The 26604-nt window shown below is 46.5% G+C and overlaps 1 protein-coding gene and 1 pseudogene across 2 annotated transcripts in view; one reads left to right on the top strand and one right to left on the bottom strand.

Moving 5' to 3' along the window:
* RETREG1 (reticulophagy regulator 1) overlaps positions 1-21441 on the bottom strand; it is a 155247-nt gene extending 133806 nt beyond the window's left edge. The window contains exon 1 of the mRNA XM_043887257.1: positions 21119-21441. Coding sequence (XP_043743192.1) covers positions 21119-21426 — 308 coding nt within the window. The 5' untranslated portion in view covers positions 21427-21441. The remainder of the gene's footprint in view (positions 1-21118) is intronic.
* A 354-nt stretch (positions 21442-21795) lies between these two features.
* LOC122683560 lies at positions 21796-25324 on the top strand (annotated as a pseudogene). The gene is made up of 2 exons (XR_006337778.1): positions 21796-22161; positions 24426-25324. The product of XR_006337778.1 is annotated as a 60S ribosomal protein L6-like (transcript).
* Positions 25325-26604: the final 1280 nt, after the last annotated feature.

Raw genomic sequence — 26604 nt, 5'->3', positions numbered from 1 at the left:
TGATAGAGGATGAGATGGTTGGATGGCATCACTGACTCGATGGCCATGAGTTTGAGAAAGCTCTGGGAGTTGGTGATGCACAGGGAAGCCTGGCAGACTGCAGTCCATGGAGTTGCAAAGAGTTGAACACGACTAAGTGACTGAACTCAACTGAACTGAAGCTTCATGGGTCACCCCATTTACCAACATGCACCCCTAAGAATATGAGTAAGCAGCCTCCCCACACAAACACTCCCTTAATATCAGGAACACCATATCCAGGAGCTATGCCAGGAAAAAAATCACCCACCTTCATCTGATGCAAAAACTCAAAAAAGTACATACTACCCAGAACTAGTCATCTTGTCATCACATCAACCCAGAATCTTGACATCACAGTTTCCACAGGTGCATTCAGGGACACAACAGTGATGACACAGGTGGGCATCTGTCCCACAAAAGGCAACACGGGCACAGGCCAGTCAAAGTGAAAGTGTTACCAACTCCTTGAGACCCCACGGACTATAGCCCTGCCAGGCTCCTCTGTCCATGGGGATTCTCCAGGCAAAGATACTGGACTGGGTTGCCATGCCCTCCTCTAGGGGATCTTCCTGACCCAGGGACTGAACCTGTCTCCGGCATTGCAGGCAGATTCTTTACCGTTTGCACCACAAGCGAAGTCCAGGCCAGTCAAAGCTACAGATTATAATCCTACTTGGGTGACTGCCTGACCAACACAGGGTGGGCGATGTTTTCCAAACTTGAGTAAAAACCAAAAGCGTGTGTGCGGGTCCAGTGGATGTCCTTCCAGGTGCTGGCACAGGAGGGGAGAACCTAGGCCGCCAGGAAGGCCCACTCTGGGCCCACGCCACTGTCTGCCTGGATTCTGATTGACAGGGCTGCCTCCAGGCCCGAGACTGTGCTGTGTCATCCAGGTAGGAAAACCCTTTCTGGTTCTTTCCTGTGGGTCCAATCAAAAGAGGAAAGAGAGACAGAGACAGACATACGGGGCCGGGGAGGGGGCGGTTATGCTATTCAGCAGGACTCAAGGAATGAGAGGACCAGCAGCTGCCTCACGGACCCCTGGCCTCAAACGTGTTTCTGGAGTGTTCCAAACCAAGAGTAAATCTCGGATATGAATGATTTTTTTTTAATTTTTACTTTTTTGGCCATGCTTCACGGCATGTGGGAGCTTAATTCTCTGATCACAGATTGAACCCACATCCCCTGCATTGGAAGCATAGAGTCTTCACCACTGGGCTGCCAAGGAAGCCCCAAGAACAAATCTTTTTTGATGAACGTCAATTCGTCAGGGTCCCCAACCCCAGGCCTGTCCTGGGACCTATAGGACCCCTGAGCAGGCGGAGCAGAGCCTCTCCCGCCCTCCCAGGAGGAGGACACGCGGGAACTCGCCGGTGGGAGGGAGCACTGCTGTGTCACAAAACCATTCTGCCACGGACTGGTGGGGCCTGCTCCTGGGAGTGCAGGGTAACCTATCAATCAGGCTCCCAGCCCCTAAGAAGGTATTTTTATTTAAAAGAATATTTTAATGTCTACTTTTACATCTTATGATGAAAAAAAATAACTTTTGGTATATAGCACAAATGGTAACATACAATTTAAGGGAGCATTTTCAAGTGGGAAACTGTGATTCTGAAAAAGAGCCGCGAGGCCAGGCACAGGCCTGAGCGAGCTCACGGCTGGAGAGCTGAGAACGTGCGGCGTCCGGCTCCGTGGTCCTTGCTGCTTTTGACAGACGAGCAAACTGAAGCTCAGACAGATTAAGTCCTTTAACCGGGCTCATCTTGCCAGAAGCCAGTTCACCTCCAGTTCACCCCTCCTCCTTAGCCTCGCGCGTGCACGCACACACACACACACACACACACACAATGAGAGAGACGGACACACATGCATACACTTGTCTGCCTCCGTGAGCATTTATTTCTACTCTATCTCAATCCAAACAGCAACCGAGAGAGGAAAAACAAAAAGACGATCACTCAGGTTTAAGTTTAGCCCACGAGAATTCAAACCTAGAGATGAGATGGCAAAATGACAGCCACAAACTTGGTTCTGAGATGACCTCCTTGGGGTAAGAACTTGAGAGCCTGGGAGACGCAATAAAGACCTGAACGACAATGTATCCCTGACTTGTTAAAAGTGAGGTTAGACAGAGAAAGACTAACATCCTATGCTATCCTTTATATGCGGAATCTTAAAAAATTATATAAAAGGTCATATTTACAAAACAAAATAGATTCACAGACATAGAAGACAAACTTATGGTCACCAAAGGAGATGGGAGGGAGGCAGGGTTTGTGACTAGCTTATAAAGATTACTATACATAAAATAAACAAGGACCTAACGTACAGCATGGGCAACTATACTCAGTATCTTATAACAACCTATAAAGGGTTTCCCTGGTGGCTCAGACTGTAAAGAATCCCCCTGCAATGCAAGAAGATCCCCTGGAGAAGATGATCATACCCACTCCAGTATTCTTGCCTGGAGAATTCCATGGACAGAAGAGCCTGGAGGGCTACAGTCCATGGGGTCGCAAAGGATTCTACACAACTGAGCAACTAACACTGTCACATTTTCGCTTTCATAGAGGAAAAGAACCTGAAAAGAAGATGTGTGTGTGTGTTTGTGTGACTGAATCACTTTGCTGTACATGAGAAACTAACACAACACTGTAAGTTAACTATGCTTCAATTTAAAAAATGGTTACAAAAAAAGGGAATCTCTGGAGATGCTGGGTTTTAATGCTTTTGACTGTCTGTCCAAAAGGAGCAATAAAAGAAAGACAAGATAAATGGTGGTTGGAAGTGTTATACGAGGAAACCAAGCCGCCTGCTCCAACACACGCAGTTTCACAACTCCTGTGGGTGTGCTAGAAGGTGCAAGCATCACCCGACAGGCCTGCCCTCCTGTGCACACCTGCACGGCGGCGGTGCAACTCTCTCTAATTAAACAAGGGAGACAAAGCCGTCCCCAGCACAGTCCTCACCAATCTCCAACGGAAAACACATGTCCTCCTGAGAATGCCATCTGAGATTCCCAGCGCCAAATTAACTCTCCAAACATATAGACAACACCCGTGCAAAACAATGCCTGGAAGCAGAGTAAAAGCAAACATAATGAGCAAAGACAACAGTTTCTCATTAAGCTCTCCAAATGAGCGACTCTGCCTCTGTGTTTATAATATCTGACATTAAACACGAACGATAAGAGAAAACGCCTCAGTGCAACCGCGAACAGCGGACACCAGGAGCCTGACACAGGATAGGACCCACATTTCAGTCATAAGCAGGCATTTCAATCGGATGAGAAGTGAATGTGAGGTACAACTGCTTCCCAGGTGGTACAGGGGTAAAGAACCCCCCTCCCAACGCAGGAGATGCAGGTTTGACTCCGGATCGGGAAGATCCCCTGGAGAAGGAAATGGCAACCCGCTGCAGTATTCCTGCCTGGAGAATCCCATGAATGGAGGAGCCTGGAGGGCCACAGTCCATGGGGCTGCAAAGAGTCATATACGACTCAGCACACGTGTGCACACACACACATACACACACACACACACACACAAATAACAGAAAGATGCCTTTGGTCAGTTGTTAACATGTCTTTTTTTTTTTATTATTGGGGAATAATTAATTTACAATGTTGTGCAAGTTTCAGGTGCAGAGCAAAGTGAATCCACTATACACACGCATGCATCCACTTTTTTTTTAGATTCTTCTCCCATTCAAGCGGTCACAGAGAATTGAGTTCCCTGTGCTATACCATAGGGCCCCAACAGGTCCACATTAGTTATCTATTTGATATACAGCAGTACACAGGTGCCAATGCCAATCTTCCAATTTATCCCTCTCCTCTTTACCCCCCGGTAACCCTAAGTTTATTTTCTACATCTATACTCTGTTTGGGTTTTATAGATAAGCTCCTGCTTGCATGCTAAGTCGCTTCAGTCATGTTCGATTCTCTGCAATTCTATGGACTGTAGCCCACCAGACTCCTCTGTCCATGGGATTCTCCAGGCAAGAATACTAGAGTGGATTGCCATTTCCTCCTCCAGGGGATCTTCCCAACCCAGGGATGGTTTAATTTGTAGGCTTTTTTTATATTCCACATATAAGCAGTATCACATAATATCTGTCTGACTTACTTCATCCAGTATAAGAATCTCTAGGTCCATCCACATTGTTGCAAACGGCATTATTTTATTCTTTTTACATCTGAGCAATGTTCTATTGTATTTAGGTACCACATCTTCTTTATCCATTCTTCTGTTGATGGATATTTAGGTGGCATCCATGTCCTGGCTATTGTGTACAGAGCTGCAGTGAACCCTGGGGCACATCTATCTTCTCGAATTATCTTTTCTCTGGACACATGCCCAGGAGTGAGATTGCTGGATCACACTGTAGCTCTCTCCACCCACCAGAAAACAGGTACAGGTACCCGTCCCTCCCAATACATCTTTTAAAAATGACCCCAGCCACGCAGTCAGCTACATCAGAACGTCAAAACTGCTTTCTCAAAAGGGATTGGCTATTTTGATCAAGGATGATGGGAGTTCTCTGGCAAAAGGCGTTTTCAAAAGCTTGGTAGAGGCACTAGGTCAAAACACTGCCCCATGGTCACGCTCAGTAGCAACAGAGTCTGGAGAACCAGTCTCCTTGGCTGACTATGATCATGTTTGTCACCCTACTGCTTTCCCAGAAAAGCGTTTATTCCTTTCATGACTCATCTTGATTCCTACTTGTACATTTATTTGCTTGTTTATCATTTGCTGACACCAAAACATTAGCTCCAAGAGGGAAGGATCCACTCTGTCCAGTTCACCAATGTCACCCCTGGACGAGGCCACCACCTGGCTGGTAGTGGGTGCTCAATAATGCCTTTTGGCATTGTGGCTCATTCCGTGTTTATTGAATGGATGAATCAATTAACATAATTAAATAATTATGCACGTAATTAACATTATCATGAATCATGAACTCCCTAAAGCACATGATCATACTATCATAACAGTAACAGCTTGCCAAAACAGAGGGGAGGGGGAAGGACAGTAACTGCCTAAGGAGCTCAGATATTCATGCAGAGTTTTGGAAGACCTTCTGAAAAGCAACTGATAACATGATGGCCCTGGGACTTTGGTCTAGGTCAATGTGTATCTCTCTAATGGGAAGTCAGTCTGGCCCTCTGAACTTGCCATGGTGCTGAATAAAGCCCTGCTGCAATGATGTGACTGGTCAGGTCCCCAAGGATGGTGCCCTGGCCAATGATGGCACGCTGTCTAAGCAGTCAGGCTTACGTGAAAGCTGTATAAACCAGGGCTTCTTTCCACACATCCAGGAGCTCTGACTAGAAGCCAAAGATCATGTCTGACACTCTGAAGACAATACCCAGCAATGGTTCTTCTCTTAACAGCCACCCTTTTGGATGCCAGAGGCATGCGGCAAGCGTGGCGTGAATCAGGGGCTCATAAGGCTTAAGACATCCACGTTCTGCACCAGGCAAACCCACACACAGCAGAGATTCCAGAGACAACATCAGAGCTAAAATACTCAGGATATTACTAAAACTGAAAATTTTGAATGGAAATGATCGATTTCCACTTTGATAAATGAAAACTAGAGTCTGCTCCTACTAGTGGATTAAAAAAGCAAAAAGCAACCTAAGATCATATTTTCCATTTCCACTAGCTTATAGTTTAAAATCTAAGAAACTTAGAACTTGAGCAAAAAGGGAAACATCATTGTTAAATATCTTTAAATATTTGTATGTAAGTTATAAGAAAAAGGTTTGAAGTTTCACATATGTACCATATTTTTCATAAACTATAAAAATAAACTGGTTAAAGTCCCTCGCTATAACTCTCAGATATCCTACAGAATGTAACAATGCAAGCTGTTGTTTTGAACTTATCCCAAAGGTATTTGGAAGTTAAATTCATCAGGTATGACAAGAAAATATATATTCATTCTAAAAAGATGACTTAGATGAAGTAAGATTTCCAAGGTACAGTCAATAGTCCAAGACATATCCATTCAACAACAGGAACTCAGCTGCAGGAGGAATTTCATTACCATCCCTTCCTCCAGCTTACGAGCCATTTCCTCCATTGACAAAGATGGATTTGGATTTTATGCAACTCATGAGCAACAGAGCCCCAGGCAAGAGATCCACAAGGCCACCTCGGGCCTACCAGTGAAATTCCCCTGGGGGGACTAGGGTTGGGCAAATCAGTAGCAGCTGCAATCTTGTGTGCCACTGTCCCTAAATCTCACTGTTCGAATGAATTGTTTTAATCCTTAATTTTTTTATTTGTTGTTTCCCCTGAAATTTTGAACTTTTTAAAATATTGAGTGTGCACATAATTTTTTTTTTATTATGTGCACCAGCTACAGGAGAGCTGGAGGGGAAGAAGTCAGTAGCTCTTTTCAAGAGATTTTATTACCAACAAAAAAGTCCTTCAGCTGGGTTTGAAAACAAAGTTACTGAGTACGTTGTCGAGTTTAACAGGTCTTGATGGTGTCGGAGCAAATGTTATCCGTTTATAGTTCAAGAACATATAAAAATATTTCCTTGAATAATAAAGGCATATTCAAGTGACACAAATTCCCCCTCAGAAAGGTCTCCGAGGATGGAGTTACCTCATCACTTGAAAGAAGGTGGTTCTCCATCACCTGGACAGTAGACTTCTTATTTCCAGTAGATTCAGTCAAATGCAAACCTTGACAACTGAGAGAGGAGAAAATCCCGTTTTGTCAAAAGTGACTTTTACGAACTGGCTCCTGTGACAGTAGGTAAGAAGTGAGGGTGACAGCTGGAGGAAATGCCTGAAGTTCACAGCAAGGAGCTTTGGAGGGGCCTGGCAAATCTTGGGGAGACCGGTCAATATACCTACCACAGACACTCAAGGCCCCCCAAAGACATGCATGGTCGGATCAACTCCTCAAAGTCTCTATACAGGCCTACAAAATCTGAAGGGCAATTCTACCCTGGGAACCTTATGATTCCACCTTCCTAAGTTTCCTCACTCACTGCTTCCATACTTGGCAGCATGCAATTTTCAAAAGGGGTTGAGTTGGACTCCCCTTCAGTGGTCCAGTGGTGAAGACTCCACGCTCCCACTGAAGGGGGCACGGGTCTGATCCCCCATGCCACAAGGCCAAAAAAAAAAAAACGGAAGAAGAAAACGAAAAATGTATTGAACTGAATAAAACTGAAAATACAACATATCAACTTAAAAAAATATTTTTAAAAAGTGGAGGAGGGTTTGCATTGTCACCAGCTCACTGTGAGGTCTGGGGACTCAGTTTCTTCACCTATAAAATGAGGTGATTAAACCGAAGCAAAGATTGCCTACCTTTTATTTCATCATACAGCTGCCTGCCTTTGAAAGGTTTTAGTTAGTAACAAAATGAACAATATAGTTTACTAGGTCAGAACAGCTGCAACTTGACTGTAGAAGTAAGCCTCTTCCCCAGTTGTTTGAAATACTGAAAGCAGGTCAGTACCATTAGAAAACTGGGGCACTTAGGGTCTTAGCTGATTTTAATAGATTTACTCGATGACTCTTGGGCTGAAACCTGCGACTCCAGATGTCCATTTCATCCAGCACTACACAGGTCAGCAACGCACACACACAGAAGCACCCGTGAGGCTTTATGGAAGCAGAAAAAGCAGAAGTGGGCACCTATGTAGCATTCGGCTCCACGCCAAACCCAGAATGTGAGCAGTGACTCTGGACTCAAGCATTCGGATCTGTGACAAGTAAGGAAACTATTTGTTCTGTGGTTTTCATCGTTCAGTCACTAACTTGTGTCCGATTCTTTGCAACCCAATGGACGGCCGCACATCTGGTTCCTCTGTCCTTCACCATCTCCCAGAATTTGCTCAGATTCATGTCCACTGAGTCGGTCATGCTATCGAACCATCTGTTTTGAGTGCTGTGCTAATGAGGTCAAGGTATGAATTCTCGCTGCCTTTTAGTTCAGTTAGGCCCAGCCTATCCTAGGATGGTAAGTTTCTGCAAAGCCAGGTCAGGTACCAGGCCTGACGCCCCCAGGGCATGACACAGCCAAGCTTGTGGGACCAGCGGGGTGGCGGTGGGGTGAGGGAACAGGGGCTACTCAGGCTCATCTCTGTGTGAGCAGCCCTGACAGGTACATAGAAGCCCATGTTCAACTCTATCCACCTCGAGAATGGACCACCGAAGTCAGATGCAGCCTTCACAAGACAAGCGGACTTTAGGTCCCAGAAGTAAGTCAGGCAAAGAGAAATGAGCTTGCCCCAGAGATCTAAAGCACAAGCTATAGTAACAGCACTCAGGCCAACTCCTTACCTAAATACCGGAAATGATAAACCATCAGGTGGACCAACTAGAGGCAATCTACCAAGATGGGGTACTGGAAAGGTATCCATCTGTGAAAAGCAACCCTGGAAGCGAGTGAGAGAGGGTGGTGCTTCAAAATTCTAAGGGAAGTTGACTCCAAGCTCCGAATTCTACGCCACGCCAAACCAGCAGCCAGCTGGACAGATGGGATACAGACATTTCCGCACACAAGCTCTCAAAATGTGCCATTTCCTCTGTCCTCTCCCCGAGGTAGAGGGTGTGCTCTCTCAGGACAAACAGTCCACCAAGAAAGAGTCCAGCAACAGAGAAAACAGACAGAGGCAAAGCGTGAACACAAGGAAACCTGAAACCATCAGCAATAACCTCAAGGAGAAGAAACGGGGGCTCCCCCATTTCAGCGGACTGTCCCGACCCTGCTCTCAGCAGCGGGCCAGCAGCAGAGACTCTCACCCCGGAGGTGGGGGTGAAGTGATGATGCAGATGTCCTGGGGGAGAGGACCCCAAGAGAGGGGGCTCCCAGGGAAACAGAGAGAGGAACTGAAGTGTGGGCCTGATAGGCTTGACCTTTATCAGGAGTTTTCTAGAAATGCTGGAGAGTTACAAAGATCTAACAGAATAAAAATGCTAGAAACAAGAGCAAAATAGAGTTGTACCAGAAAGGGACCATGAACACGGCTTCCTCCTCCAGCTCGCATATGAACCACGCTGATGTTGAGACACAACCTGAAACGGTGACCTCATTTTAGTAGAGGGATGAGGTCAATGGATTGCTAAATCCAGAAATGGCATTGTAAAAAATTTTGTACCTGTGGGCGGTGATAGGGCTTCCCTGGGGGCACAGTGGTAAAGACTCCTTTACCACTGCCAATGCAGGAGGTGCCAGAGACCCCGGTTCGATCACTGGGTGGGGAAGATCCCCTGGAGAATGAACTGGAAACCCACTCCAGTATTCTTGCCTGGGAAATCCCATGGACAGAGGAGCCTGTGGGCTACAGTCCACAGGGTCGCAAAGAGTCAGACACGACTGAGCGACTAAGCGCACACTCATGTGTGGTGATGGGTGCTGGATTTACTGGAGTGATCATTTCATAATATATATAAACAAAAGTCAAGAAAGTGAAAGCATTAGTCACTCAGTCATGTCCGACTCTTTATATCAAATCATTATAGTGTACACCTGAAACTAATAAAACATTCATCAATTATACCCCCCAAATTTTACTAATGTAAATGTAAAATAAATGCGGGGGGGGGGGAAGAAATTGGCATTTTAAGCATATTATCTAAAAAAGCCTAAACAGAGCTAAAAGCAGAAAATTAACAATAGCTTCCCTGAGAAACAGGACTTCGAAGTGGGGAGAGGTGACCAAGAGATCACTCTAATTTTATTAAAAATCTGGTGGAATTCATTGATCTAATTAAGAGAGAGAGGAGAGAAGAAAAAGAGTCTTTTATTTTCCTGTATAGCATTCCTCAGGCTTCCCAGGTGACGCTAGCGGTAAAGAACCCACCTGCCAATGCAGGAGAAATAAGAAAGGCAGGTTTGACCCCTGGGTCGGAAAGACCCCGGATAAGGGCATGGCAACCCTCTCCAGTGTTCTCGCCTGGAGAATCCCCATGGACAGAGGAGCCTGGTGGGCTACAGTTCACAGGGTCGCAAAGAGTGGGACACGACTTAGCAACTAAACAAGAAGAAGATGCCACTTGGAGCGGGAGGCGGTCACACCTCGCTCCACCTGTTTTCCTTTCAGGAGTGCTGCCTTCATGCCCAAGACAAAAACACTTACTGCCCAAATGAAATGAAATCGGCAGAGAACAAAGAATCTTTGAAAATTCTCGCGCTGAACGCTTCTGTCAGCATGTATGTAGTGACACGTGTCTGGAAAGATCAGACACAGGCGATCTCGCTTCTTCAGCAAATGGGAAACTTCCCCTAAAATATTTCCTGTTAAGCTCCCAGAGCACAGAGGTGACCACAGCACTAAATTTGGTGCTGTTCGATGAAACATGCACCTTGAAAAATCACTGGTCTATGAGGAAAAAGATGAAAATACATGACCCTGATAAAAATGCATTCACTGAAGAAATGGCCAAGCATACATACATAAAGCCAAGAAAATGTAATCGAGCTTCCCCCCAACACTGTACCCAATAGTTTGGTTTCCTGCTATCCTTCCCCATGAAATCAACAGTCAGTCTCCTCCTCCCTAAGCCTCCTCAACCTCAGGAGCTCATCCTCTTCCTTCAAAGAGAAATTACCCACCACTGGCAGGGGACCCCGGTTACCTGCCCGCCAGGTGCGCCCACCTTTCGCCCTGGTCCTCAGGAGTCAGAGGAGGAGGTGTCCTTTAAGTCCAGCCCCCGTGGGCTCCCCCAGGGCCCCTGCTGTCCCTGTCTCCCCGATCTCCACCCTTCCCTCTCCCTTCCTCCATCCTCACAAGGGGCAGCGCCCTTCACAGGACCCACCGGGCATCTGGGGAGCAGGGGGGGCTGGAGAACGGCATGGGGAGGTGGTGAGAACTCTACGGAAGGAAGCAGTGAACATGGAAAGAGCTAAAATCCCACCGCTGACATTCAAAGTAAGAGATCTTGATGTGCATGAAGGGCAGGCGCTGGGAAGAGAACGGATTTCCCGTGCTGCCTGAACTCAACGCTGGCCAAGGCTGGAGCTGATCGGAGGACCTAGACAAAGAGGGGACCAGGCGGACCAGGGCAGGGCATCTCCGCAGAGACTGAGTCGTGATGCTGGGGCTGGAGGAGGCAGGGAGGGGCTGGGAGCGAGGGAGGGTCCCCCTGTCTGGGGTGACTAGGAAAGCCAGGCTCTCATGCTAGCCAGGAAAGGGCGCTTGCTGGCTGGAATCCTAGCAAACCCGGCTGCAAGCTGAGCTGGCCCCTTGGGGACACCATGCTGTGACCTCCTGCCTAAGATGCTCCTTCGAAACCACCTTCCTGCAGTCGGTTTCCTCCACCCTCCCGGGCTCTCTTCCCGTCTGACGCAGCAGGTGGTCCTGGGAAACATCACCAACTCAAACCCGTATTCCCAACACGCCCAAATCTGTCCTTCAATCCAACCTGCCCCTAGGCATCACCCATATAGCAACCCCATGAGATCTGACTTGGATAATTTCACTGGATGGCCCGTGGGCGCAGCACACCACTCCCCATCAGGAAAACACCCTCCTCCCCCAGCACCCCAACCTGCTGCAACCCCCAGAGACCCTCAGAACAGTTAATACCAGCTACTCCTCACTTACCCTGAGAGGCTGCATCACTCCCCCGGTCCTCCTCCCACCTAAGAAATCATTCATCGCCCCCGATGTTACCTCCGGAGTCTTCCCCACCCACTGCCTCTCCTCACTACCGCGTGCTCCCTTCCAAAGGGGTCCTGACCCACCTCTGGCTCTGGGTTTTCCCTCTCCTAATTCATCCATGGAGGGGCGATGGAAAGCCAGCAAGCAGAATCTGGTCCACTCTCTGCATGAAGCTCTGAGCTAGAACTAACAGTGTCTCTTCCTTGCTCACCCAGCCCCGGTCATATTGGACTCCATCTGTTCTGCAAACCCCCCAAGCTCACTCATCTCAGGGCCTTTGCACACCCCATTCCCTCTGTCAGGAGCATTTCACCACAGAGGTAGCTTCTTGAATCCTTCCCTAACTTGCTCTTTGGACATCAGCTCATGGTCGCTCCTCTGTGAGGCCAGCACTGACCACCTCCAGGAAGGCAGCACCTCCTTGTCCCTTCCTGTTCCTTGTCCCTGCTTTAATTTTCTCCCAGAACCCAACATCTGGCTTCTCCTATTGGGCTTCCATTATGGCTCAGCTGGGAAAGAATCTGCCTACAATGTGGGATATCTTGGTTTGATCCCTGGGTTGGGAAGATCCCCTGGTGGAGGACATGGCAACCCCTTCCAGTATCCTCGCCTGGATACAGAGGAGCCTGGCGGGCCACAGTCCATGGAGTCACGAAGAGCTGGATATGACTGAGTGACTAAGCACAGCATGTATAAATGAATAGTTACAAGTACTATGTATACACTGTTCAAGCATTCATGAATTAACTGAGCACCCAACATATAACAACTACTCAATACATACTAGTTTTCTTCCACTTTTACATACTGATCATCCTGTCTTCTTCTCCCCAGTCTCCATGCCCTCATTTGCAGCCTAAAGAAATCCTATTGGCTCCTCTTGGCCCATGTGTGATAATTTAGTGCTCACAGCATAACCTTAGAATTACTTGCTTACTAATCTGCGCTTCTCACCAGGGATCGGAACATGTCTTAGTCATCACTGTATTCCCAGCAGCTAGGGATAATGATACAACACATTTATCTGGACTCGTTTGGATTAATCAGGCAGTTTAAAGACATTCATGAACAGCAGGACAAGAAGAGAAAGAGTAGCAGGAAGAAGCTGTGATAAAGTTATTACCCAAATAAGCATAACCATAAAACTGTGAGAAATCACTGAAGATGAGGTTATTACACTAGATGTGGTTATTACACTAGAGAAGAAAACCTGATGGGTTTCTAGAATAAACATTAATCTGGTTAAAACAGCCCTCTTTCTTAGGACCTCCCACCAGCAGCTCCTGATCTTCAAAGTCCAAGATCTAGAGAACAGCCTTATAGAGAAACTCATGAAAGGTACCCTGGGTCTAAGAATAATAAGTTAATGCAGCCACCACTCAAGAAACATTTGCTGAATACAAATTGTCCACGATTTTCAATGACCTGAAGATTTTCTATTTTGCAAGACCTTCCTTAAACCATCCTCACCGTATCCAGGCTAACCATGAACATCTTTAAACATTTTAATACAGTTGTAGTGTGACAAACTATACCTGCCTATATAGTTACATATACAAGTATAGTATAGGGGAATATCCTCTAGTTCAGCCCAGCTCACTAAACCTTTGTGAGCACCTCAGCATTTCAGACCCCACGATGGTTCCAGGTATCTGAGAATAAGAATTTCTCAGATATATATCCTCAGGCTGAGGCAGGTGAGTCTCCTCAGACTGACAACAGCCAACACTTGTCCCCCATTTATTCCTGGGTCTGTTCCACACAGAAAATCCCCTGTTAACCTTACTTTTACAGTTACATCTTCTCTTCCAGGCCTATTTTGTTTTGGTTGTTTAGTCACTGTCATGTCTCACTCTTTTGTGACCCCATGGACTATTACCTGTCAGGGTCCTCTGCCCACAGGATTTCCCAGGCAAGAATTCTTTAGTGGGTTGCCATTTCCTTCTCCAGGGGATCTTCCCAACCCAGCGATTGAAACCGTGTCTCCTGCACTGGCAGGAGGATTTTTACCTATAAGCCACCAGGGAAGTTAGGCTATACATGCAATAAATCGTACAAAGCTTTTATCAACTATTTCAAACCTTTCTGATATCCACTCTTCCTAAACTGTAACGCCCCAGAGACCATGGCATGCAATTTAGAAGTGTGGTACATTGTTTCAACCAATTGACTGAACCAGCCACATCTCCTAAAGCAGAGGGTAAGCCAAGTGCAGACCGGAGACTTCTGGTATACCCTCTGGGCCCAGCACCATGTGGGCCTGAAGCAGACACTGTTCCATGGCTCCTCATGCCCAGGTGGAGCTGAGATAAGGTGGGGGGTGTGAACCAGACTTGCTAATAGGCTTAAAAAGATCCCTCTCAGTGTAGAAGCAACCCTCTCCCAACATAATTATTTTCACCTATGCTGAAACCATTAAGTGAAATTCTGTAATATTTGTAAAATGTAAGCCCTAATTGTTGGTTCCCATGTGTGCTGAGCTGTGCTTAGTCGCTCAGTCATGTCCAGCTCTTTGTGACCCCACGGACTGTAGCCTGCCAGGCTCTTCTGTCCATGAGCATTGTCCAGACGAGAATACTGGAGTGGGTTGCCATGCCCTCCTCCAGTTTGCTCCCATATCTGTCTTCTATTATTCTTTAGAGTGATAGAATTAAAAAAACCAAAACAAAAAGAAAGTGCATGGCTTCATGACCGAGGCCCATGAGCCAGGTTAGGACTGTGCTACTGACAATGGTAGCCACTAACCACATGTGGCTATTTAAATTGAAGTTTAAATTCAAGAAAATTTAAAAATACAGTTCCTGAGTCATACTAGCCACACACTGTAAATTCAATAACCACAGCAGGCTATTTGCTACCCTATAAGACAGAACAAATTTAGACTATTTCCATCACTGCAAATTTTCTATGGAACAGTACAAAGTCATCTTTAATAATTCAATTAACTTCTATGGGCCTGTTTCCTCTTGTGTAAAAAGGGAACAATATCTGCCTCTCTGGTTGCTGTAAGACTTAAATGAGGTGCTAACTGTGAGCATCTTTAATCATTTTAGTATTTGTAGTTTGACAAACTCTACCTGCTTCTACAGTTATATATGCAGGCATAGTTTGAGGAGAGCAGCAATCATTAATAGTAGTGGCTGTCAGAGGAGTTACTATCAAGTAGAACAAAGAACACGGCCTATTTCAGGCCATGTGAACAGAAGGATGCTGTCCAGGAGGATGGGGGAAAATCCACACTGTTCAGATCATCTCAGAATGCTGCATTTGAGGAGGAAGGATAAACTGAAGCATGTTCAGAAGAGCCTGGTGAGTGGAAGGAGCCCAGGATTTCTCACCTGGGGAAAAGAGACTCAGGAGAAATGGAGAACAGAACAAATCTTGAAACAGACAAAGGACTGTTGTGGGGAGGAAGTCCGGATCTTGGGCAGCTGGAGAGGTAACAGAGGGGTGAGTTTAACTCAGCATTAGAAAAATAGTTGCTAGTCAAGAGTTGTCCAGCAATGGAAATGCTGCCTTATGGAGAAGAGTTCATGATCCCAGAGAATGCTCAAATGCAGTGATTCTTAAACTTGAGTCACCTGGGGAGCTGGAGAAAACTCAGATGTTCCGGCCCCACCTCCAGGGATTCTGGTTCAAGGAATGGGGTGGAGCCCATGATCCTCATCTCTACAAGCACCCCAGATGCTTGATGATGCTGGTGGCTACTGGCTCTTTGAGGGGCTCTACTCTGACACCAGCTGGTCCAACCCATCAGTGATGGCATAGAGGGGGCTCTTGACATCAAGTAAGAGTTGGATTCTGCAACCTTCCAAACTAACTCTACAGGATGGGCCTCCAAGGACTCCCAGTGGGTCCTGGGCATTCCAGACTGCACAGGTGCCCTGTCTGAGACATGGCAAAAGTGAGAGAACTCAAGGTCTCCTGCCAGGCGCACCCTTGTGTCATCACCTCAGGCTAATCACTTTCTTGCAATTGAACTAATTGTATAAGTGGAGGGTACTGTCATCATGCAGCGTCAGATGCTCTGAGGAAAAAGGCTCAGCACAGACTTCTCTGCATGCATGGTCTCCAACTGCGGGTTCAAGACTGCTGCTGCTGCTAAGTCACTTCAGTCGTGTCCGACTCTGTGCGACCCCATAGACAGCAGCCCACCAGGCTTCCCCATTCCTGGGATTCTCCAGGCAGGAACACTGGAGTGGGTTGCCATTTCCTTCTCCAATGCATGAAAGGAAAAGTGAAAGTAAAGTCGCTCAGTCGTGTCCGACTCTTAGCCACCCCACGGACTGCAGCCTGCCAGGCTCCTCCGTCCATGGGATTTTCCAGGCGAGAGTACTGGAGTGGGGTGCCATTGCCTTCTTCGGGGTTCAAGACTAAATCACATCAGAGCAGCTTTCTAGGCGGCATTGTGAAGGACTCAATTTCAGTATCATGACCATCAAGGAGCACAAGAAGAGGGAGCTTCTCCTCCAGCCCTTGCTATCCAAGGCAATCACCGCATGGCCATACAAAGCCCAGCAAGAGCTTGTCACTCCTTTCACCAAATCCAGACATTTCATGCAAAGATTTGTGCCTGAATTTTTTCAATAGCTTCACTCACAACAGCCAACCGTGAAAAGAACCCAAAAGAACATCAGCTGGCAAATGGATAAACACATTGCGGTGCATCCCTGAAGCAGCAGCGCTGCCCTATGCTCAGTCACTCAGTCCGGTCCGACTCTGTGCGACCCCATGGACTGCAGCCCGCCAGGCTCCTCTGTCCACGGGATTTTTCAGGCAGGAATACTGGAACGGGTTGCCCTTTCCTCCTCCAGGGGCTCTTCCCAACCCAGAGATCAAACCCGAGACTCCTGTGTCTCCTACATTGGCAGGTGTATTCTTTATCACTGAGCCCTCCAGATGTCCCCGAAGAGGCAGACAAGTCAGCAAAAATGAGAAACAAGCCACTGATAAACACAATAGGGATGAATCTCAAAGCTTTCCACTGGGTAAGCAAAGCCAGGCACAAAAGACATCAAATTATAAGGTATAATTTACATGAAACTTAGGGGAAGACAAATCTAATCTACAGTGAGAGAAAACAGATCAATCCCTGGGGTGGGTGTGGATGGGAAAGGAACTCAAAGTAATCTTTAAGAGAGGTGGAATGTTCTAGATCTTGATTGCCATTTTGATTCCACAGGTGTTTACACTTGGCTGTTCCCTTAGAATGTGTGTGCTTTTATTGACAGCATACTGCAATAAGTTATTTATTTAAAAACAAAAGCAAATGGGGCATTTTCTGTTTCACTGGGTTCATTCTATTTGATGGGTTGCCTCTAGGAGGAAACAGGCAGTCAAGGAGAGGCGTGGGAAAGACATCTAATTTCATACTTTTAAACTTCTGAACTATGAGGCTGTATTAGCCATTTTTAAACACATAAAATTTAAGATAAGAAAAAGAATTTATAAACATGTCCCTCATTGGTAAAGTGAGAGAGACCCAACCCTGTGACTACTGGACCATTGCCAGTACTGGGCTATTTCAGGTTGTGGAAACCCTGCTTCTTGAGACAGGGACTATATGGTCTGCATTTTACCAAACTCCTCTGAGCTCTGAGTAAATAATAATTGTTTAAAGCATTATTTAGGAGTTTAGTATTTTTCAAAAATACATCAAAGATAAGAATGTGCACACACAACCACAGTTTTAAAATAGCTGTAACTTGAACATCAGGTAACTACCACCACCGAAGTCAAAAAACAGAACACGGCCTACACTCCAGAACCTTCCACGTGCCTTCTGTGATCACACCTTCTCCCTCTACTCTTGATCTTACAGATAAGAATGTCTTTTATCTATCTATCCCTAAGTCAATACTGTTCAGGTTTCAGTTCAGTTTGGACATCTTAAAACTTTCAAAAAACTGAATCATTCTGTACATATTAAAGGTGCTTTTCTTCCCCAAATTGCATTTGTAAAGTTCATCTATGTTGTTGCCTATAGCTCTAGTTTATTTTTATTGCTCTATAGACAGAATTTTATGGTAAGAATAAACGAATAAACCACAATTTACCTGCCCACTAAAATATTCCTGGGCACTTATACAAGGCATTTTTGGGTCTCCATTGCCTATAGAAAAGACAGATCCAAACATGAAGTATGACACTCGAGGCAACCACTGCCCCCAGATGGGTCTCCAAAACACCTAGCCAGTCTCATCTCCCCTACTTTTCTCCACCACCTCACATGGCACTGCATCAGTTGAATATATTAGTGAAGACATTAAGTACAATTCCTTAGGATTGGAGTGTTGTCCATCATGCACTAGGTCTACCCAAATCATCCCTGTCCATCAAAATCTGATTCCAGCATGGTCTCCTTAAGAAGACCCCACAGTCTCATCATCCAGGATGCCACCCACCCAACAAAAAGCTGCATCAAAATGAATGATTCCTTCTCTGACCCTTCAACCACACTCACGCCATTCAGCCTTCAGTTATACCCACACCGTCATGCCCCTGTCTCAGCTTTTGTCCTTTTAACACAGAGCACTAAAATCTTGCAAAAAATGGGCAGATAATAAAAGTTAGAGCTTTTGAACTCAAACTCAAAATCCTGAGAGCTACTGCTGGTACCAGGTACTAAACAGTCAAAAATATGTATTTAAAAAGTTAATTTTCACAAAAATAACATCAGTGACAGTGAAATCATCATGATTCCTTCAGACAAATTTGGGTTCTTCATGCTTCTAACACTGATTTTTTTATTAAAAAAAAAAAAAAAACACAGAGCTTTATGTTATGCCGTATACTTAATTATACTTTGCTAACTACATGATCTACTCTTTAGACACAGTACTTCAGTTTATGAAACCACTCTTATGTGTTGTCATTTAAGTTTTATTCGATTTTCACTATCATAAATAAAACATTAAAGCATAAAAATACAGAGTTTTAGAGTTCTTGGGACACAGAATGTCAGTGCCACATAATTTAAGATAGCTTGATAAGAGGTACACTATTTAGAGAAAACAAAGTCTTTGAAAGAATATTTCAACCTAGGAGCAACAATGGGGAAAACGACAACATTTTAATGAAATTAATAAATGGGTCAGAAATTCCAATTAACAAGTACTTCAAATTTAAAAAGCAGGACAGTCATTTTTCTGTCCATGAAAATATACACATGGGATTGTAAATTCTCCAAAAAGGAGAAATAAAACAGATAATCAGAAAACATATGGCCATTGTTTGCCTTGCTATCATACTTATTAAAAAATATATGGATGGAAGACATCATTCCCAAATAAAATTAAGTATGCCTTTCAATTATTTAATGCAAAAATCATTATTTTCAATAGATGTTATTAAGAATACATCACAGGAAAAAATGTTTGCAACTCATGTTACAGAAATTAGGCTAAAGTTCTTAATATAAAAAGAGTTCTAACAACTCAATAGGAAAAGCCCAATGACTCAATTAAAAATATGGATAAAAGTTTTCTGTAAACAGATAATGCGTAGAAAAGATAATTATAATGGTTCCTGAACATAATTAAAGATGCTCAAGCTCAGAGAAATGAAAAACCATAAAACCATACTGGATAGCCTCTTTTACCTATCAGATTTACAAATCAAAATGTTTGATAAAATGCTGTTGGCAAGGGTATAAGAAGAAATAGGCAGTCACATGCATAAATTGGTAACACTCCAAGGAAGTATAATAATACAATGACAGCCACCAAAACTACAAGGGCACACTCTAACCCAACAATTCCACTTCTGGAACTTCCTCCTACAGCAATACTTGCTTACATGCAAAATAATGCATGTTCAGACCTTCAGCTATAACGCTGTCATAGCAAAAGTTTGAAAACAATCTTATTCCGTCGGTAGGAGCCAGGTTAATCTGTGACATCCATACAGTGGGATTCAGCTGATCACAAGAAAGTGATCGCCAAAGTGTGCTAAGAAGAAAAAATAGCCCAGACAGTAGTCCACAATTTGCAGAGAATATTTTGCATTTGTTGAAAAATGTACTATCTGCAAAGATACACAGAAAACTGGTAACACTGGTTGCTTCTGGTAGGAAAGTGGGTAGCCAGAGAGAGGCATGGGAAAGACATTTACAGACTGTTTAACTTTTTGTACCTTAAACTTTTGAACTCTGAGGCTATTAGGTATTTTTTTAAATAAATAAAGTTTAAAATTAAGAACTTGAAAAACATGTTCCTCATTGGTAAAATGAGAGAGTTACAGCCCTATGACTATTGTTGCCCAATTCAGCATCATACATATATCTTCCTGATTCTGAGTGCTCACTATAACTTCATAACAGGTTAGAGAAATACACGATAAGCTCTAGAAACAATGATAGCTAAGAGACCCAAAGTAAGGTTAATTCACACTCAGGGGCTCTATTAAGAAACAGTCTGTTTCAAGACAAGATCAGTCTGGCACAGATCTGCAGAAAAACATTATGGTTAAACGAGCTACCTGAGGAAATGGCGGGTTGTGTATGTTTTGTTCGTTTATTTATTTCCCAACTTTATTAAGGTTAAGAAATAAATGTCCTGTGACAAGGTATGGGTCACTGAAGCTCTGCTTATTCTGCACAGTGTCGGTCATGCTTGTTATGAGAACACAGGTGCAAACAAAGAAGCTTTTTCTCCACCCCCACTAGACTGGTAACAGATGATCAGGCAGGGGCTTCCATAAAGGAGCCAGACATTTCCGCATCTTTAGGGCGAAGGGCGCTTTTGGAAGAGAGAAACCTGTTGATCAGGGGCTTTTCAGAGAACATTCCTGGGTAGTCTCTTTATTCTTCAGCTAAAAATAAGACTGTTTTCCACACTAGGCACACCTGGGGGGCGGGGTGATGTCCGTAATCCACCTGTCTGCCTCCTGTTTTCTCCTCGGAGAGTAAAGACAGTACACCCAACCCTCCGGGTGGGATGGAAAAACAAATCACTCGGTGTCTCAGCTGGCTGATGGCGATGGCTCAGGGTTGAGCGTGTGCCCAAGCTGGTCCAGATAGCCCTCTCTGGGGGCAAGAATGGACACAGGTTCAAGTGCGTGTGGTTCGCCGGGCTTTGGGCGAGCAGGTCACGACCTGCGAGTGTCAGAAAGCCAAAGGTCAGGTGCGCTCGGGGAGCACACCTGCCGGTCCAGGTGCGTGCAGGGTCAGCCCACCGTCTCGCCCGCGAGGCTGGGCTACCCCCGCGGAGGATGACAGCTGCTTACAGGGGGAGGTGCGTCTGGAGGAAAGTTGGGACTGTGTGTCGACCTGTGCGGGGTAGGGTGGCCGCGAAAGTGGGCCAGGACCGACACCTTCCTCCGCAGGGTCCGCCGTGCACCGCCCCCCAACCCCCCATATCGGGCCCCGGGCGCGCCCTCCGTCCGCTCCCGGGCGCCCCAAGGTCACCTGCCCGCACCCCCCGCCCCGGGCCCCCCGCCCCACCCATCCCGAGCTCTCACCAAAACACCAGGTTGGCCCCGACGAAGGCGAGCAGGCTGCGCAGCGGCCTCTTCCAGCTCAGGAGCTCATCGGCGCGGCCGCCCAGCCACAGAGCCGGCTCCCCCAGCAGCCAGGTCACCGCGGCTGCCACCCCGCCCGCGGCCTCCTCCACCTGCCGGCCCGCGCTCGCCGCCGCCCTTTCCTCGGGGGGCGCGGCCCCCTCCGGCTCCTCGGGGGGAGCCCGGGGCGGCGGCGGCGGCGCCTGCGGGGCGGCGGCGGGAGTCGGGGATCCCTGCTCGGCGGGCTCCGGGGGCGCCGGGCTCGCCATCTTCGGCGGCGCGGGCGGGGACGGGCTCGGGCGCGTGCGCGCGCCTGGGTATCGCGCTGAGAGGGCGGCGGGTCCCCGCGCGGGGCGCGCACCGCGGGGCGCCGGCGGCTGGGTGCCTTGTGACGTCAGCGTCGGCCGCCGCGGGGCGCCTCCCGGGGGAAGTGGGTGCGGCCGGGTTGGCGCGGGGCGGGGCGGGGCCGGGCGGCGTCCCCGGGGGAGCGGGGGCCCTCGCGCGGGGCCGCCGGAGCGTGATTTCCCCTTTCCCCTCCCAGCCGCCGCCCGCCGGCTTATCTAAAAGGGAGTCTGCGGGCCACCGGCGGAAGCAATTGGCCGTCCTCATTTTCTCCGGCCAGGGCCTCCGATCGCCCATCCTGCAGCCTTAGAGGGCATAATGGGGCGCCCCTGAGCCTGGCAGCGCGTTTCAGCCCCCAGTGACTCCCCCATCCCCACCCCACCGAGTGCCCTTGCAGGGGCAGATTGCACCCCCATAGCAGAGATCTTCAGGACTTAAGAACAACGTGATGATTTTAAAAGGCTGCATTGAAAAAACAAAGGGCCGGAGGCGGGGGGCGGCTGGGGGGGCTACATATTGGGTCCATTCAGAAGCATGCGGCCCTCTGGTTTTATAAATCAGGAACCGTCAGCCCACCGCGTTGGGGCAGGGGGCTTCTTCTCTCCGACTCTTGGACAAAGTCATCTGGTTCCAAAATGCACGCTGGTCTATGGAGGGCACAGGTGAGCGTGTTGCTGAGAAGCAGGACAGCTTGGGTGTGTTACACAGGTTTGGCCAGAGTCACTGTGATCACAGCAGGCATCAGGACACGGGTCAGGTGCTTTGAGGGGGTGACCAGGAGTTCTGAGAACTCTCAGACCTGACCTCACTGGCCCTGGTGCTTCTGGGTGATTTGGGGAGGGGGGGCGCGGTGGGGCCGGGGAGGGAAGAAATGTAAATGTTTATGTTCACGTTTCCCTATTTGCATTTTTTAAATGTTCTCTTCCTTCATCCCCGTTGTCACTTTTCTCTAGAATAAAATGTTCCTTCCCTTTGCAGAGTATTCTACCTTGATGAATCAGAGCATCTTATATCCTCTTGGAGTTTACTACTGGCAACCAACTTCTTTCACAGGATGGATGGGGCTTATTCTCAGAGCTATTAAAGCCTGTTGTTTCCAGGGAGCCTCTGGAGAATGTTCTAGAGTGTTCATCTGGGGGTCATTTTATATATTTATACCTCGCTGTACACATAGGAAGAAATTCACTGATGTACATTGCAAATGTATGCACTTTCCTGTGTGTATGTTATACCTCAAAAGGGTGTATGCCTAATTTACTCAGAGGTTTATTGAGCACCTGCTATGTACCCAACGCCTTGCTCAGCTCTGTGGGTATGGCTTCCACCCGCAGGAAGCTCACAGTCCAAGGAAGGGCCAGTGACAATTGTGATCACTGCTGTGATGGAAATAAGCACTCAGGGCTAAGAGTCCTTACTTCAGTCATGTGTCCAAAATTAGGGACAAGTGGAGGAGTCATGTTTCTGGGAGCTTTTTGGAATAGAGGGTGTCTGTCCTGAAATGTAAGCAGGAGGGCAGCAAAGGAATATTCCTTGGAAGCTCTGATGCTGAAGCTGAAGCTCCAATACTTTGGCCACCTGATGTGAAGAACCGACTTATTGGAAAAGACCCTGATGCTGGGAAAGATTGAAGGCAGGAGGAGAAGGGGACGACAGAGGATGAGGTGGATGGATGGCATCACCAACACGATGGACATGAATTTGAGTAGGCTCTTGGAGTTGGTGATGGACCGGGAAGCCTGGCATGCCGCAGTCCATGAGGTCACAGAGTGTCGGACACAACTGAGCGACTGAACTGGGCAGTAAAGTCAGGATAGGATAGGGAAGAGGAGGCAATCATGTCTGTCAGGAGATCAGCACAAGTGAAGTTGTGGACTTGCAGGCAGAGGTCATGGTCCCTTATGTGTATCTGCAGCAGGTGGCCTCAACTGATCCACTAGTGGAAGGAAGTTTGGTTTTTGACCTCCCAGCAATGCAGAGTCTCGTGTTTCTGGCTTGTCTGATAGACTCATGTCTGATAGATTCATGAACAGATTCATGACAACCCAATACAGTAGCCAGGGAGGCATGAAAAAGCAATATGGAAACAATTCTGGTGTTTTTACCACAAAAGAAAAAACAGTCTTTCCCTGGGGCTTCCCTGGTGGCTCAGTGGTAAAGAATCCAGCTGCCAATGCAAAAGACACAGGTTTGATCCCTGGGTGGGGAAGATCCCCTGGAGAAGGCAATGGCAACCCACTCCAGTATTCTTACCCAGAGAATCCCATGGACAGAGTATCCTGGTGGGACATGAGGTCACAAAAGAGTCAGATACGACTTAACGGCTAAACAACAACAACAATTTTTCCCTGGGTATTGTGCCCTCTCTTAGCACTGGTGCAGGAGCTTTTGAAAGATAAAGGATGCTTTATTGTGTCATCTGGGCTTTGCTTAGCAAAGGACTGAGACAGCCCAAGGGTTGCCCTAGACTCCACAACTGGAGGGAGGAATTGAGAAACCTGATATCCCCATTTTCCAAACCAGGGTGATGTGATTCTAGAAACATGTCTGCAAGATCCTACACATTCCTGTTCTCCCTGGAATTTAATTACTGTCATCAGGATATGCTGAAGTAGTAAAAGCTGTTGACAGCCAAGACACATAAAAGCTCAACTTCAGTTGCTACATGTGGGTTGCAACACTTACCTCCACTTATTGATAAATCTCCCTCCTCACAGCTCCTGAAATCTTTCCTTCTCTCTTAAAATGCTACACAAACTGTTTTGCACAAAAAGCTGGAGTAAGTGCTCTTATCTGTCTTTTTCACCTCTGACCTCTAATGATTACCAGCAAATAATGTCACAGGAGTAGATGCTGGCCTAAACACATAACTGGGTGCAACTGGGTGTTTTTGTCTAATTAACTTTGCGGCTCTTTCCCATCTTGCAAGATGGCGGGTGAAAAGGCTGAGAAGCCAGATACTAAGGAGAAAAAACCTGAAGCCAAGAAGGCTGATGCTGGCAACAAGGCTAAAAAGGTGAAAATGGTGAAGAAAGTTAAGAAGGGGAAGCCCCACTGCAGCCGAAATCCTGTCCTGGTCAGAGGAATTGGCAGATATTCCCGATCAGCCATGTACTCCAGAAAGGCCCTGTAGAAAAGAAAGTATTCAGCATCTAAATCCAAGGTCGAAAAGAAAAAGAAGGTTCGGGTTCTTGCTACTGTCACAAAACCAGTTGGTGGCAATAAGAATGGTGGTACCCGAGTGGTCAAACTTCGCAAAATGCCTGGGTATTACCCTACTGAAGTTGTGCCTCGGAAACTGTTGAGTCACGGCAAGAAACCCTTCAGTAAGCACGTGAGGAAGCTGTGCACCAGCATCACTCCTGGGACCGTTCTGATCATCCTCACGGGGCGCCACAGAGGCAAGAGGGTGGTTTTCCTGAAGCAGCTGGGCAGTGGCTTGCTACTTGTGACAGGGCCTCCATCCCTCAGTCGAGTTCGTCTGCATAGAACACACCAGAAATTTGTCATTGCCACCTCTACCAAAATCGATATCAGTGGTGTGACAATCCCAGAACATCTCACTGACACTTACTTCAAGAAGAAGAAGCTGCGTAAGCCCAGACACCAGGAGAGTGAGATCTTCGACACAGAGAGAGAAATACGAGATCAAAGAGCAGCGCAAGGCTGATCAGAAAGCTGTGGACTCACAAAATCTGCGAAGAATCAAAGCTGTCTCTCAGCTCCAGGGCTACCCCCGCTCTGTGTTTGCTCTAACAAATGGAATTTATCCTCACAAAGTAGTATTCTGAACTTCTTGAAAAGAACCTAATTAAATAACTTGTCCATTAAAAAAAATAATAATTAACTTTGCGATGTGTGAATAATGTGTTCAGTGCTAAGACTGCATCAAAATAATACTAATGATGCTTAAAATAAACCTTGTCCCCTCATCTCTACAACATGTCACATTTAAAACTCCTGTGAGTAACCTTATCGTTTAAGATTCTCTTCTGAATTTTGCATCACCATGTACACCAGAGTGATTCACACCATGAGGTAGACAATTTGAAAATATAAATCCAAGGAAAACAAGGCAACTGGGGATATGTCAGAGGGGAAAAAAGAAGAGATCGAAAGAAAGAAAACAGTTGTAGCCACTGAATCTAAGTGACAGTTAGAAAATAACCAGTCAGACAAAGCCAAAATACACACAAGAACTCTTAAATGAGGTCACTCGCCTTTCTCATCCAAAAGTAGCTAGAAAGCTTGTAATAGGAGAGAAAAGCAATGAATAATTAATTCCTACTCTAGGAGTCCACATCGGCAATCTCAAGCTAAAGCCTTAGGACAAGAGGGAAATGCCCCCATATTTTCTTCCCCTAAAATGTTTCGTGCTAGACTCCTAGGTCTTTAAATGAAGGAGGCATGTACCATGTTGTGTTGTATTGGTCTGGCATTGCTGATAATTTTGTTAAGCTTTGTTAATTTTTTGAAGCTCTAATACATTGGCGGGGAAAAATCCAAGGCAAAACGAGAAAAGGGCGGCAGAGAGTGAGATAGTTAGATAGCATTACCGATTGAATGAATGTGAATTTGAGCAAACTCTGGGAGATAGTGAAGGACAGGGAAACCTGGTGTGTTGCAGTCCATGGGGTCACAAAAAGAGTCAGACATGACTTAGTGACTGAACAAGAACAACAAGAGAGCCTAATAGTTCACACTGAGCAGAGAGAAATAGGAACACCACACCACGAGAGCAACAACAGAGGGAATGGAAAGGAAGATTGTGCCTCGTTTCCAAGGCCCAAGGCACAAAAGGAATTGGCTTTCTGTTCGGGATTAACTGTTGTGTTTATAAGAACTGGAATATCCAAACCAGCATAACCTAAGTTTGGCAAGCATTCTGTAAGGGGGATGCTTACCAGAAATGAACTCTACCATAGTGGCCAACCACACCAAGTTGGGGTATTCAGTGTTAGGTATCAGTCCCTAATAATATACAAAAGAGCTTTTGCAGGAGAGCTCTTCAGGAGAGTTTATTGAAAGGACCTGTGGTTACACTGCAAGAGTGTATATCCTGAAAAGGTACTATTTTATCCACCCACAGGCACACACATCAACACAGC

The sequence above is a fragment of the Cervus elaphus genome, chromosome 25 (genome assembly GCF_910594005.1).
Source record: "Cervus elaphus chromosome 25, mCerEla1.1, whole genome shotgun sequence".
Classification (NCBI taxonomy): Eukaryota; Metazoa; Chordata; class Mammalia; order Artiodactyla; family Cervidae; genus Cervus; species Cervus elaphus.
Note: the sequence above shows the minus strand (reverse complement) of the source record. Positions and strands in the feature narration are given on the sequence as shown.